This window comes from Phalangium opilio, unplaced genomic scaffold, assembly GCF_054372755.1.
Source record: "Phalangium opilio isolate 3A_F unplaced genomic scaffold, DU_Popi_V2 ptg000344l_1, whole genome shotgun sequence".
Taxonomy (NCBI): Eukaryota; Metazoa; Arthropoda; class Arachnida; order Opiliones; family Phalangiidae; genus Phalangium; species Phalangium opilio.
Window position 1 is genome coordinate 2002485 of NW_028324227.1, and position 15298 is coordinate 2017782.

The window sequence follows — 15298 nt, forward strand, 5'->3', positions numbered from 1 at the left end:
ACCTGAACTTGCAGGGGGAAGAAGGGTTGAGGGTTATTTCTCTTTCCAATCTTTTCGTTATTGTTGAAGGGTTTGCTCGTCTTTAGAATAGAAGTGTTCTAACCGCTTCGTTCATCCGTAATAAACGTCAGCTTACTCTACCAGCCTCGCGGTATACAAAGATGAAAACGTGCACGAGAAATAGATAAATCCGTAGTTATTATGCATTCTTCCCATTTTCTAAAAATTCCATGTTCCAATACTTCGTAATGCTAGAGACTTACAGCTCGAGCTAGTTCGAGAACGACAAGCGAGAATTGACTACACTCGGTGGTTAATTTTGCAGTCCATCTTCCTATTTAGTCTGTACTAAGACTTTGACAGCGCCTCACCGGGAGTCGCTTTACGGAAATCTATGACCTACGTCACTTCATGAAAAGCTCCAGTTTGTAACCAGTGACAAACTTTAGGAACATATTTTATGAACTTATGCTATATGTTATTTGCAAAGCGTCTTGGACAAATTCAAAGGCGTTTTTATGTTTTATTTCACTTTAATATACTTCTTGCGTTTCGTGATGGGTGAATTTTGACATGTCTTTCGTATAAATTTTAGATGATGTGTGATAAGGTGCTGAAAACTACGAAGGTTGTTTTAACGCTCTTATACTGTAATTGGTGATGCAGGGATTGCAATGCGTTTTGGGTGTTTGTATACTACGCGTTAACGTGTCATTTTAGAGACAAGTACATAATCTTTAAAACCTATTTTGGGATTTTTTTGCGAATGTCTCTGTCAATGTTAAGAAAGACACTAACTAAGGAATAACTATGAAGTATGGGAGTGACGTGAGATTTGAAAATTTCAACAGAGTATAAACATGTTACGGTGTAAGTTAGTTAGACAAGTATGTAATCATTGAAATTTAAATCTTTTTGACAACTCGCGCGACAAACTGTTAGAATTTTTAACAAGACAGTAAAACTATTCCATGGGGGCTTGGGTTAAACATGACACCGTTGTAACGAAGCCCTTCTTTAAGTAAGTTAAACCACGCGTTTAATTTCGTATATATTATTAAGCAATTAATCTCCTTGTGAGGTCTCTCAGCTGAGCTTAACCGGTTACTGTCCTCCTCCGTTAATGTCTTACTTAATTTACTTTGGTCATTAAGTTTTGTGGGTGTCCCTTAAGGACATTACAGTGTATAATATAAATTTTTCTTCTCTCCTTAAATTTATTAAAAGATTAAAAAAATTAAGAAAAAGCTCATTTTAGAAACGCGTAATGTAATGAATGTTCCCACGGCGCCCGAAATCTAAAAGTATCATAAAATGACATCAGATTATGACGTCAAATGAACTTTTTATATAAAAAATAAATCTGCGGAAGCCATAAGGCTTAAATGGCAAAGAGGCCTTGCCAAATCCACCCAATATATATAGTATAAAAAGTTGCAGGTGGCTATGAAAGGAGCTGATTTAGCACAAAAAATAAAAAGTGGAAAAAGAAAATATCTTAAGTTCGTGCCTGATCGAAATTTTCGGGAGGAAATAACTATAAATAGAAAATGGTGGTTGGTCGATGCGGCCCGCTACTGGACTGGACTGGTACTGGGAGGGAGTCGGGTACTGGTCTGAAATCTATATGTTGAGCCGGAACCCTTTTCAGGTTGTTTTTTTTATTATTATTTTTTCTCTCGCCTTTCGTGCTGTGCTGGGATGTAGGTCATTTTCACTTCTCTTTTTCAGAGTTCCGTCTTCTTGGTGCATGAGCAAGGGCCAAGGTCTTTTATTTACTCTCTCTCTCTCTCTCTCTCTCTCTCTCTCTCTCTCTCTCTCTCTCTCTCTCTCTCTCTCTCTCTCTCTCTCTCTCTCTCTCTCTCTCTCTCTCTCTCTCTCTCCTACGGGGTCGCCTTCGCCTTGTTACGCTTCAAACTCGCGCTTTAAAGGTGTAGTAGCACCTCAAATATAACCCTCTGTTTTTGTGGTTTTTAATAAAAATAGGCAAATCCAAAGGAATGTCTAAAATAAACGCGTGTCATTCGGTGCTTCTAGTAATTATTAACTGACGCTATATTTTAAAGGCTAGATAGTTCTTTTTTTAAACGATAATGAATATATCAATTGGAACCATGTTTGTATCTACAATATTAAAGAAGATACAAGCATTTAAGTTTCCGTAATGGATCCTACGCGTTAGGCTTCCCATTGAAGCACTGGAAAGAACCCCTATTGGACGCCTGGTACCACATGACGGATTTTGACCAATAGGGGTACCCCCATGCAGTGTTATATTTTACTCGCTACTACTATTCCTTTAAAACCCTTGCCTTCTTTTTCCCCGCTTAAAACAGCGCCAATTTTTGGTTGGCCACCAATATCCCATTCCGAAAAAGGAAGGAGCGGAAAAGACCATTATTTATGGCGAATTGATCCCTGATCTAGTAATGGCGAAGATATTTTATACAAAGCAGAAGTTTATAAAACCAAAGTAGTCAAGGTGATTTCAGACTAGAATAGAATTTTACGTTCCCGTCGGTCACCTCGTTAATTTAATTTCGGTCGCGTTGGTCGGTTGATTTTGCTGTTCAGATGTGATTGCAGACAACTTAAAACGAATCCCATATATGGTGATTTTTGAGCCAAGACTTTGGATTACTAAAAATAGTCGAATTCAAAATGACAACTACTTTCAAAGTGTCAAGGGCGGGCTATATATCGTCTGCTAAATCATAGCTAACTCGATCATGCGTCAGTAAGGTGTGAACCTGTAATTCTTCCAATATTTCCACAATCCTGTGCGTGATGCAACTCCAATTTATACTTCAATAACTTCGATTTAACCCTTTTCCAATTTACCGTTTATTTATTGATTTCACGCCTTTAGCCCATTATTCAGTTCCCTAACAGTCTCGACCTTTGCGGTAAATTTGACCTTTAGATGTTTTGGGTGTTGCAGTTTGCTAACGTATTACTCGTGCTTTATACGCATTTCCATGAATTTTATTGGTTTAACCCTTCTATGCAAGTTAAACTGATTTGCTTTCGCTTTGAAACCATTAAAGGATTACCTTTACCAAGTTCTGACCTTTAACCCATTAGTCTGATAAAACGATTTTCATGGCATGAAAGTAGTTAAATAGGTTGTGACCTTTAACACTAAGTGAAAGATAAAAGCAATGCTTTGCAGCAGGGCCTTGACAGTTAGGAAAGGCGTAGTTAATTTTGATTGGAATAGTTTGAAAATTCAATAAACTACCATGGCAACGTTAATTAATTAATTAGTACTTATAATGGACCACGAAATTCTAAAGGTTCCTAAAAATAAATAGTTAATTAAATTTTCCTACAGATCTTAATTAACTGTCTTGATTTTGACATCTTTTTTATTCCCGCAATCTGCACCTATACGAAGCTTTCGTTCCACTGAAGTCAAACATGATTAAAACGTTCGTTTTATCTTCCGAATTTAATCTTATAACATTTCGTTATCATATAGAAAATATTGTTTGGTATTTAAATTTTGAATAAAATTATTTATATCAGCATCCATTTGGAACTTTTCCAAATATTTGAGTCTGAATTTTTTTTTTTACTGTTCCCCGAGTTTATCTTCTATGACGTACGTCTAGAAGAACCCATAAAAGAACTGAGAACATTCAAATATACAGGGTGTTTCTGTGTAAGTCTGTCATAAATTAAAGGGAGTGTTCTTTGGGTCCAATAACATGGGGTCTACAACAATCATTGGCCCCTAAAACAAGGAAAATAGTCACACTTTTTGGAGTAAGACATAGCAGCTTGCTCATTTTGTTTAGAAGTATTAGACAATTTCAATAGTCTTCAATTTAAGAATGTTATGGAACCAACTTTTATCTATAGCAGAAGTGTACTATTATATGAATGTGTAGAAGTGACACTTTTAACTAGATTTACTTGAATTCTATTGAAATTATCCAATACTTTTAAACAAGATGAGCAAGCTGATATGTCTTACTCCACACATGTGTGATTATTTCCTTGTTTTAGGGGCTAATCAATTATGGGAGCGCATATCTCCGTTACTAAATGTGTCAGACCAAGACTCCATGTTCTATTACATTTTCAACTCAATTTTACCCCCTAAAAACCACACTATTTAATTTATCAGAAACACTCCGCATTATTATAGCCGCGTTTACACGAGACACTTTGGAACCGTTTTCAACCGTTTTGGAAAGGCCTAACACTTTTTAAAAAATAATATTTGCATTTTCTCGTGAAAGATCTCTTGTTTTATCAACTTAATATTCTTTATTGTACATTCCAAAACGGTTTAAAACGGTTTCAAAGTGTCTCGTGTAAACGCGGCTTATGTCAAATATACCCGGTTCTCTTATATATCACCGCCCCCATATCGTCAGGCTCACGAAAACCTATGATTCCTATTCATATATTACGTTTTCAGGTCTTTTATAGGTTCCTATATACTAACGTCCAGACTAAATCTCCATATGGATTTTAAACTTCTTCCACGAAAGTTTTCAACAAATTTGAATTTCAAAGCTATACCTATATACGACCGTTTACATAGTGCCAAAGTTTTTTTTATTATTATTTTTTTCACTATCCAATTTTACTTTTTTTATAGTCGAATAGCTAGCTAGAGCAGCAGTCTATTTTGAATAATAAAAGTCAAACCCATCCTAACGTCATACTCTTTTTTTCTTTTTTTTACCCCCATAGGGGAGAAAATTTTAAATTTTATTTTCTGATGTAAAGAAATAGGTCTTCTGTAACTTCATTTTTGGGCGCATCTTGCAGCCCTCCTCCTTTTGTCCCTTCTGTTTACCGTTATGAATTTTAAAAGGTTTAATTTTTTTAATATATTTTTATAAAAAAAAAACCAAAATTGCATGCTCGCAAATTAAATTTAATAATTTTGCTCCAGTTTTAAAAGAAGAAGTGCTAAGAATTTTTTGTTAATATTTCATGGCGTAAAATATTCTTTAGGATGTGTATGGTAATTTTTCATTTCCTCAATACATTCTCGCTTCACGTGATTTTTAAATTAAATTTATTATTCTATAAGGGCCTTTTCAAGCGATGATAATATTTGTGAAGGTTTTTTTTTAATAAACAGGTTCCCAAAATACTGATTATAAACATTTAATGTTGTTGGGGAATGAATTTCAAGTCACGAGACTTGAGTTCCAATGGAGATTACTGAAATCTTTACCAAAAAGAAATAATAAAAAATCGAGAAAACACTTGGGGGTTCTTTCTAACTGTGAATATAATTTCCGAATCGACCCATCCAATTATGGTTAGGAATCGAAAGGAATGGAAAGGAGTTTGGGCTGGAGTTTTTTTTCTGGTATTTAAATGGTTTTCTCCCTTCTTAATTCTTCCCGATAATTTGATCCCCACCCGTATTTTCCGTGTCAACTTCAATTACCGTGTGCTGGAGTCGCCTCTTAATGGATTCTTTTTACAAGATGTTTCCAAAGGGATCAAATTATTTCAGGGAATGTATATACCCTAATCATTTTTCGAGGGCCTACAGCGCTTTTAATTTGGGGTTAACACATGTTTTATCGTACTAAAACAAGCCAGCCAGCCAGCCACCCAGCATGGGTCGGAACAATAGTTTTCCTGCTCTATAGAACGCAAAAGTAACAAAAAAACCTAGTTTTAATTCTGTAAAAACTTACTGCGAAATTGGAGTGTGGCTAACGAGGAAGGCTTTGAAATTGCGAATGAGATTTATGGATAGATTGTTTTATCAGGGTGATTATGTTTTTTCGAAACTTTGATATCATGGGACACTTGAAAAATTGTGTGAACATATGGTTGGTTTACTATTAATAAATTGTTGGGGAAACGTTTAATCATTTGTAAGGAAAGTAACAACTTAGATATGACAATTAACACTTGAACATATTGTTTACTTTAATAAATTCTTGGGGAACTTTTAGTCAAATTGTGATAAAAGTTGTAAGGAACTTGGTCAACGTGTGATGAAAATTGTAAAGAAACTTTTGTCAACTTATGATAAGTTGTATTCGTTGACAAACAGTTACAGCATAAATTGATTTGAGTAAACTAGTTGGTTGGGGCTTATGAACGGAAGGCCTTAAGAGTAAATACTTAGACATTTATTTAAAATTGCCTTTAAATTATATAGTTTTAAAGTATACTGAACATGTATGACTCGTAAGAGATACGAATATTCAAATAGCGTAACCCAAAACTCGTTTAGACGTACACACTTATCTAGACTCACGAAAATATAATAAACATAAATGGTATTCTTACCTTGAGTGCCAACCAAAATGAGGGGTAAGTCAGCGGCGTTCCTGAAATGCGCCATTTTGGTGTAGTAGTTATACAGGGCGTTGAATGACGTCTCATTTTCCAAGCTAAATACCAGGATGACCGCATCCACCCAACAACTGAACTGCGAGATAAAATATATCCAAGAACATTTTATTAATAACCAGAAAAAAAAACAAAATGTTTAAAAAAAATTCAAAGAAATTAGGGAAGGATTATTTCCGCTTGACTAAGACTTATGAACGCAGCAGCAAATTGCATTTTAACAAGCTTGCCAAGAAGCAACACCCACGCAAAGATCTTATTGTTGATCTTTACAAATTCGTTTTAAAATTACCAAGGCCTCATAATATAATTGAACTTAAGTTTAGCTTAGAGTTCGTAAGATCATAAGACCCTTGGAGTTGGTTTTAAGGGCTAGGATAGTTGCCGTTTTGTTGCAACGCGTCTCTCCTCAGTTTAAAAAAAATTCCCTGCATAAATATTGAATCTGTGTTGAATTTATATCGTACAATAAATTGTTCAGGTCACCCATGAATATTGAACTAAAATGATAACAGGGGGATATTATCTTTTTTGTTTATAACAAACAACACTTTCTCGTCTCTTATCCACAAAAAGAAAAATAGAAACGATTAAGTTAAATTACAACCGTCTACGGAGACAAAACACTCGTGAGAAAAGACTTATAAATACTTGACATTACTTACAACTTGTGTAACAATAACTCTTCCTCAAAGTAAAGACTTTGTTTGTCGAAATCCGTGCTTGTGAGAGCTTTGTCCGCGACGGTTAAAAGCTTCTAAAACCGCCTGTCTAACAACAAAATGCCCACTAACTGCTCCGGGGATGCTAGTTATGTTCTTTTTCTCTTGGTTATGATGAGAGGAATGGTACGGTACCAACCAAGAGCCCCGAGAGTCGGTCGGTCGTTCGTTCTGGGATGCGAGATAAAGATTGACGCTCCCCGTTTTCAACGACGCTGACGGTTGTTATAGCAACCCTGACATCCCTGACCCATTTTACGCCTCCCGTTCTCGCAGCTCGACGTGTTCTAACTGTTCTTCTTCCCCAATGACGGAGTTGGGACTATTATAAAGCCTTATGCCCCCTCTCTCTCTTTAAAACCTGGGACGCGACGCGCTCTATTCGGCCCGACACCTGGCGTTACTCCCTAGTATTAAACTCTCCCCGAAAATCGGGGAGTATCGTGAAGTAAGGGCTAGAGACCGTCTGCTTTGCATTATAGGCTACGGCGCGCCGCCGGAGAGAAAAAGCTAAAAACGCGCGAGGCGTTGCCATAGTGACGCGATCAGGAGAGAAAAATGCTCTCCTAATTCTTAGCTGACTCGTTACAATGGGACAGACGCGTTCGATAACTCCATTCCCCCCCTCCTCCTTAAGCCCACTCACTCACTCCCTTTACTATGGATTCTCTTATATAAAGTCGGCCACTATAACGCCCGAATTTCTAAAAGCCTCTTCCGGTTCTCTCTCTTTCAATTTTATTCATTTGCAATTTTGTCTGGACTTTTCTTTTACCTTTATCCATATTTAATTGAGTCTGTAAAAGCCATTAAATGTTTTCTCTTGAAGAAGAGTACTATACCATATTCTAAAATGCATAATGTAATATGTATGCATCGATTTTATGGCTATAAATTAGGAAAGAACTTCTCCCTAACATTCTCCCTAGAAATTACCTTGCTTCCCCTTCCCCCCATTTGAAAACTCGATCATGCACAACTCCATACTTCAAGTTCAATCGAAATTCGAAATTGAATGAGGGAATAGAATTTGGGGCAAATTTATCGAATTAAATGACAGTTTAGAAAATATATATTCATGGTAAATTACCAATACTTTTTTATGTGTAATGATTTTAGAGATGGTTCAACTTTACATACACAGAATAATTTCACATGTCTATCTATACAGGGTGTTTCTAATATTGGGAGCCCATTAATAGCAGACTTATCAGAAACACCCTGTATATTATCGCCTTAGGCAGATTGTATAAAGCATATTGCAATATTTTCAATGCCTAGATAATAGATATAATAACACAATTCCATCTTTAAAATTGGATAAGTTTTCTTGAAAATTAATCGATTTTGGATTCCTTTTTATCCAGCAAGATGTTTGAAAAGTTTAAAAGCCGGCTAGTGAGCTACTTTTCATGGAGGAGGAGGAGGAGGGGGGATTTCATAGGAAGGTCAATTCGAATTCGATGAAACGGAAGCCCTTTCATTCTCTCGAATTGCCTTTCAGGCCGCCTTCTCCCTTTTCTCTTGGGCCTCCCTTTTTTGGCCTATTTTCTGAATCTCCATCCATCGATTTTGGATTCTAGGCTAAAAATAACTTTGGTCTCTCTGGTCTAACTCTAAAAGGGGAACCAGCAGGTTCGGAAGGAAAATAAAAAAAATAAATTGGTCTAACTTTTCACCTCGAAACTTATCAATTTGCGCCATTTATTGATCGGCTAGCGCTCTCTTTTCAACTATAATCAATTTTTGATTTATGGAGGTTTTTCATCGGAATAACTAAGTATCTTTAATTACGTCCTTTTTTTATAATAATAGGGACGTGATTAATTTGATGAATGTTATTTTTACCTGAAGTTCAGGGGTTCCACCCTCGTCTCTGATTAAGAGCAGGTAACTTTGACCTTCGATTACCACTTCTTTTTTGAATCTTCCACCTTTAGGAGTAAAAAAAGAAAGTGTAAATTATACATCACGGTGCTCTTGTAAAGTTTTTAATATCTGAGTAAAGTGGAATCAGTTTGAAAATAGGCATCTTTTACGTTAATCATGTAAAATGTGCTATTGTTTATTTAAATTTTGCTATTATACCGGATTGAAACGATTTTTCTACGATTTTCCTTGACATTTTTCTACGATTTTTAGGCTTAAACTAGCCAATGTTGTATTGTGTGGGCCTGGCTTTCCCTGACCCTTTTGGCTCGTTTTTGAAATTCCCCGACCTACGACATCTTGTATTAAGAACAAATCAAAATTCTGATAAAAGTTCAGTTTTGTAACAATATAATGGTTTGATTATAGTCGGTTATAAAATTGCTGAAAGTGAGCATTGGATTTGTAAATATTGTGGCATCAATGCGTTTTGAGTCAACATTATTTGTAAATAAGTCCAGTCTTAGGAAGCGAACATTGTGTTTAAATACACGCCTTTTAATATAATGAAGAAACACATTTAATAAATGGAAAATGACCTTGGCAAACGTTATAGGGGATCACTAAGAAATCTTTGTCAATATTTACGTTTCCTTATTGTGTTTGTCACTGAGAGATTTATCTTCCTTTATTCCACGCACTTAAATCAATATTGGTTTTGTTCTTGATATAAACTCGACGGAATCGAATATATCGTCGTAGCTTCAGACGCAAACTAAAGACGGAAATACATTTAGAGAGGATTGCGTTTTCCTTTATCCCGGAAAAGGTTTAGAAAACGATAATATTAAGAAAAATATATATATATAAAGCTTTTCTCCTTTTATCTCTAAAGATTAAAGAATCGCTCCTCGAGGATGCTAAATCCCTTTGTCGCCGGAAATTGTGGGATAAACGAGAGGGACCACACTAATTTAGAAATCTCGTAAAAATTAAGATACTTAAAACACATCTTCCAATCCTCGAAAATCGTAGAAACTCATAATTTTAAGTTCGCTTCAAGAAAGACTGATTGACTGAACTTTTCCGTAATCAATTTTAACTGCATCAAAATTTCCAAATAATAACGGATTTTTATTGTAAATTTGGCCACTTTCAAGTTTCCATTAGAAACTACAAAGTGTAAAGCCCCCTCGAGAATGGAACATAATTTAAGAAATAAAACGTGAAAGACTCCCAGGTTGGCAGCTTTATCCCGGGAGAGAGATGAAAGACTGTATGGGGAAGACCAAGAGCGATGCAGAGAGAGAGAGAGAAAGAGGAAGTACTACAACTCTCGCTGTCTCGTAAATAAGGAGAAATTTGTTGGTCCACTCTTCTTCCTCCTTTGTTCAGTTGATGATTAAGGGAAGGAGGGGGTGGGGGGGGGGGGTTGGAATCGATATAGGCCTAGAGAAACGTTTTCCCGCCATAACTCTTCTTCTTGATTCGGTCTGACCTACATTCCAGAAAACTAGGGCATTTTCCATTTTCTTTTCTCTTGTCTCTCCTTAATCGCGTATTCTACGTCCAAAACCAATGACAAATACCGCGGCTCTTCATCCCACTGGAGGATTTTATTCTATAAGCAAACTCTTTCGACTTTCCTAACGAACTAGTATACTATAGTTCCAAAGAAACCACTCTTCGATTTAATTTTTTTGCTCTTCAGTATGTCTGGAAATTTAGTCTTCCTTCGACCTAGTTCCGGTAAATCGGACGTCGCGGTTATGTTTGTTCAAGAATAATCTATATTGGAACACAGGGAACTGACGCCGGGGCATAGAGATTTGGTTTTGATGAACGATTAGTGCGGTCTCAAAATAACAGAGGTGACGGATACTTTCTCTCTATTTTCCTTGTGTTCTTAGAGTTTCTCATTTAAGACTGTCGCATCAATCAACTTATATAAGATTGGTATAACAAAGTCAAAACCATAACTCGATGATACAAAGAGAGGGCGCTATATAGACATGAAAACATTTGTAAAGGGCGCCTCGTGCATGTGACCCTATAGCTTAGATTGAGCTCTGCCAGATGTCGTTTTGGCTCATTAAACTGCTCTTCCGCTATTCTCGGTTGATAGAATCGAGGAAATTGATGGAAACATTGGGTATACATCCATGATAATAGTTCACCTCCTCACCATGCTAATCTAAATACGGTCTACGCGCGTGCAGCACGCGGTGGTATAGAAGCAATCTTCCATCATCGTGACGCCCCATGGACCATGCGGTTTAGTAACGGTTTTGTGTACGAGAGAGAGAGGGTAGAAGATTTAATTACCTTCGGGACTTTCGTCTTGCATGTAGGAACCGGTCAAGTATCGATGAACCAACGCCGATTTTCCGCTGGATAAACTGCCAACTATTCCCAATCTTAGGTCCGGCACCGTTCTGCTTAACGTCCATTCTTGACTGTTCACGAATGAATCTGTATAAAAGGAAAATGAAAATCGTTACGGTTTGTTCAGTTAAAAGGTTAAGGTGTACGTAGGGCCCCGTCGTTTTAATGTTATGCATTAAACAAGAGTATCGACTTTATGGAATTTGTTGAGGACCAATTTAACGAATTTATTTAAGTAATGGATGGGGTGGTTCGACCATAACTGAGCAGTATAACGTCCATAAACATAATTTACTGATGGATGTTGGAGTTAAGAATAAATATTGTACAATGCTAGCTTCTTATAAGTTCTAGGACAAAAAAGTTTGATTTACAGGTGGTTTAATTATATATTTTAGGCAAATAAGATTAACTATAGAAATGGTACATCTTTGGTTTACTTGGGGAGTTTCATTAACTAGATTAATGTTACTGATAGCTAAGTAACCCTGTATTACAGGGTGTTTCTGATAAGTATGGCATAAATTTTAACGCTCTTTATACTTCCTGTTTGGGCAAATAAGTACATTCACGTCGCGCGAACGGCAATTAAATTATTTTGTCAATCCTGTCAACAGCAAACAGGAAAAAACGGAGCGGTCAATTAATGTAAACACTTTGTATTCAAATTACGGCCTCGCTATTTTATTTATATCATGCAAATTAGTCTAAACTTAGACATTACTAACCAAAAATATCCTTCATTCTCCTTTGTTTTGTTTTCCATACACCTCCCCGGAGCAATACACGATATTATTTCATAAATTATTATAGCAGAGACGATAAACGTGTCCCAAAACGCCTTTATTATACCAAGGTAGGTGTAACAGCGAAAAACATTACGCCTACTTCATCCCTTAATGTCCTAATCAGTCACTAACCCCCACTGAATTCATTTCAAATGACCCTCGTGTAACAACGCAACCCAATAATACTCTCCATAAATATGGGTCTGCAGTGGAGACCTGACTGATTAACAGACATTCAGTCTCGACTTTTATTTGTATGATCCATACTTATGGTAAGTATTAGAGGGTTATGGTAACGTATAATAAAACCATGATAAAACACTACATGTCGGAAACGGCCAATGGCATTAGGATCTATTTATTTCGCTTAATCCCTGTGAAGGGCAGAGAAGAGTTTTGCTAACTCCCCTTATTATTTTTATTCTTTTTCTTTTCGCAAACCATAATTTTGGAGCATTTTTTTATCAAACTCTTTTTATTATTCAACCTCGGGGCAAATTCATCATTATATACTTTTAGTAAGGTTAGTAGTTATGCTCTAAGCGGGGACCATCGTCGATGTAGACATTCCATCGCGTCTTTCATTTATCGGCTGAATGCTTGGCTTCCCATCGCCAAAGGCCCTTCATTTTATATATAACCCTTTTGATCTGATAAAAGTATCGGGTATAGGGGAATGCAATATTTTCTTTTCGAATATTATTCTCTCCAAAATATTGATTTAGCTGAGAAATTACTGGATATTATCAAAGGCAAATGTAAAGGATGCTTGTATACGTGTGGTTTTCGACGCCAACTTTGCAAATAAGTTAAGAAAATGATGGGTTTCAAGCAATTGAGACATTGGAGCCTTTGGGGAACTCTTCGATGAATGTAATTGTTAATTTGATCAACGAAATTTAATTGTATTACAAAAATGTTTAGTCTTTGACCAATGTGATGCGTAAAAACTATCAAAGCCACTGTAATACTACCGTTTTGCTCGCAATTGAGAGGCGTATTGTGTTCTTCAAAAAAACAAACACTACAGTTCGGAATGAAAAAGGGTTAAATATTTTGTATAATACGTTTTTCTCCAATATACCATGTTGATCTTAACATTTGCAAGTTCAACAGTGTTTACTTTTTGGGTGTTCTCAGTCTTACCGCACGTAATTTCATGTTTAATTTACAACTACTTGTTTTATTATCCGCAGGTTTTACATAAATACGACGATCAAAGTAGTCTACAACTACAAACAACACTTTCATTTCAAGGTCAGATTTTTATTTTTTTATTTTTTGTAAAAGTAATTATTCATCACCAAATTCCGATTACAATCTAAACCCATTCTTATAATAAAAATGAATGGTCCATTAATTGATTTAAGTACAAGTCTGCTCGCTTTCATTGTGTTCGCGAACAACTAGCTAGTTTTTGGCTTCGAATCGACCCCCAATTTAAAACTGAAAGCCCCCTTTTAATCGTAATAACGGGAGAACTTTAAATAAATGGATTGGGGGGGGGGAGCAGGGGTTAATCCTCTCTAGCGTTATTAGGGCATTAATTACGTTATTGGTGCCTGGAATCCACTCCTCCTTTAATAACAGGGGACATTAATCGCCAAGCGTTTTATTTTTATACTTCTAACGGATTTCATTTTCATTTTCTTTGACGAATACATTTTATTTGAAACAAAGGGTCCTTTTGTCTTTCGACAATAATTTTAAATTTAGTATTCCGAATACCCACTACCCTATTAAATGACGTCATCCGGTTAGACGCCATGGCTCCCCCGTATAATTAACTTCCGTTCCGCCCCTTTATTACGTATTCACGTCAAGTTAACTGGTTAGTAATGACAGCTAACATTGCCTAATGATTTTAAATAGCTTTGTTTGAAGGAAGGGTTTGTACGAGGTTGACAAGGAGTGGAATATTTTTATGATTATGAAAAAGTTAGCTAGGCGCGAATGTTTTCTTTATTCTTGTTATACGAACACGTGAGCATTATCACGTGATCAAGGCTGACCTTGACATATTGATCTCAATTGGAAATTGGTATGGTAACCGACCGTATACTAGGTATACATATCTTTGTGGAAATCTAACATTAATTTATAGTATAGTATAATCCTGCCTAATTGCGTTGTGATGTTAATTATGTCAAGTATAATTATTACCTTCTCCTCGTAATTATCGTCCCACTTTAATTAGTGTTTAATTATGTACAGTGAGAGTAGTAACGTTTCCGGGTTTGTCTGTAAAATTATTGAAATTTAATCATTTTGATTTGATGTTCATTGAAGAAGTTTCGTTTTTACTACTTAATTCATTTATCTAGAACGATTATTTATTTTAAAAATAACCTGACCAATCAGAGACGGTCAAATTATTCGAGCCCTGATTGTTAGAACTGCAAGCAATAATTAGGTATCAAATGGAAATTAGCTATTACACACTGAAAGGGCGGCTTCCCCGTATCTCTTAGAGAACCAAAGATATAGTTTTTATATAAATGTTTTAACTAATGCAGTCTTAATCTTAATTGATTCAAAAAAGGCATTTTTTATAATTTATTAGGGCTGCTCAAAAACAATTTGTTTCTCCGCAAGTACTATATACACACATACCTAATCTCAAATAAATATTTAACCCTAATTTAATTGCGCGATTATGCAATTTAGAAGAGTTCTCGCCTAAAGTTAAATGTTACGAAAAAGAAAAAAAAAAATATAACTTAAATTGACGCCCTAGAAAAAAAGGAATTTCCTTAATTGTCTTAAACCGAATTAGGGACTTTGGGAGATGAAAGAATGTGTCCGTTTTTCCTCTCTTAACATCTTCTCACCCTGAATGAATGCGATGCAAGACGGTTTACTAGTCGTCTTTCGATTAAAAGGCTGGCTGGCATCTTCCATTCCAAAGGATGATGGCTGTGTAGGATAAAATAAACCGTATTAGCTAGAACACGTTCGTTGCGTTGCACCCCCGTTCAATTAACGAATGTGGGAAGACAGCGCTTCTAGCAGCCAAAGCCGAAAGGGTGGTTTGTCCGTCGCTAGCTTGACAGAGGCAAAAGGGGCAAAATGAAAAAGCTGGCTGGTACCCAGTCCTGGTTACGCTTCCCACGCTGACGTGTTATTTTTTTAAAAGATGGGTGTGACATAATAAAGAACGAGCGAATTTTTGAGAGAAAAAGAGCTTCTCTC

The 15298-nt window shown here is 36.1% G+C and overlaps 1 protein-coding gene across 4 annotated transcripts in view; it reads right to left on the reverse strand.

Annotated features, from left to right (window-relative positions):
- CenG1A (Centaurin gamma 1A) overlaps positions 1-15298 on the reverse strand; it is a 51413-nt gene that overhangs the window by 9852 nt on the left and 26263 nt on the right. For 3 of the 4 annotated variants that reach the window (XM_089859863.1, XM_089859861.1, XM_089859862.1), the window contains exons 2-4: positions 11259-11405; positions 8913-8998; positions 6280-6421 (exon numbers count right to left, since the gene is read on the reverse strand). In XM_089859863.1, the coding sequence (XP_089715989.1) occupies positions 6280-6421; positions 8913-8998; positions 11259-11405 (375 nt within the window). Of the gene's footprint in view, positions 1-6279; positions 6422-7007; positions 7342-8912; positions 8999-11258; positions 11406-15298 lie in introns of those variants that run through there. The other variant, XM_089859864.1, reaches the window with a different exon arrangement.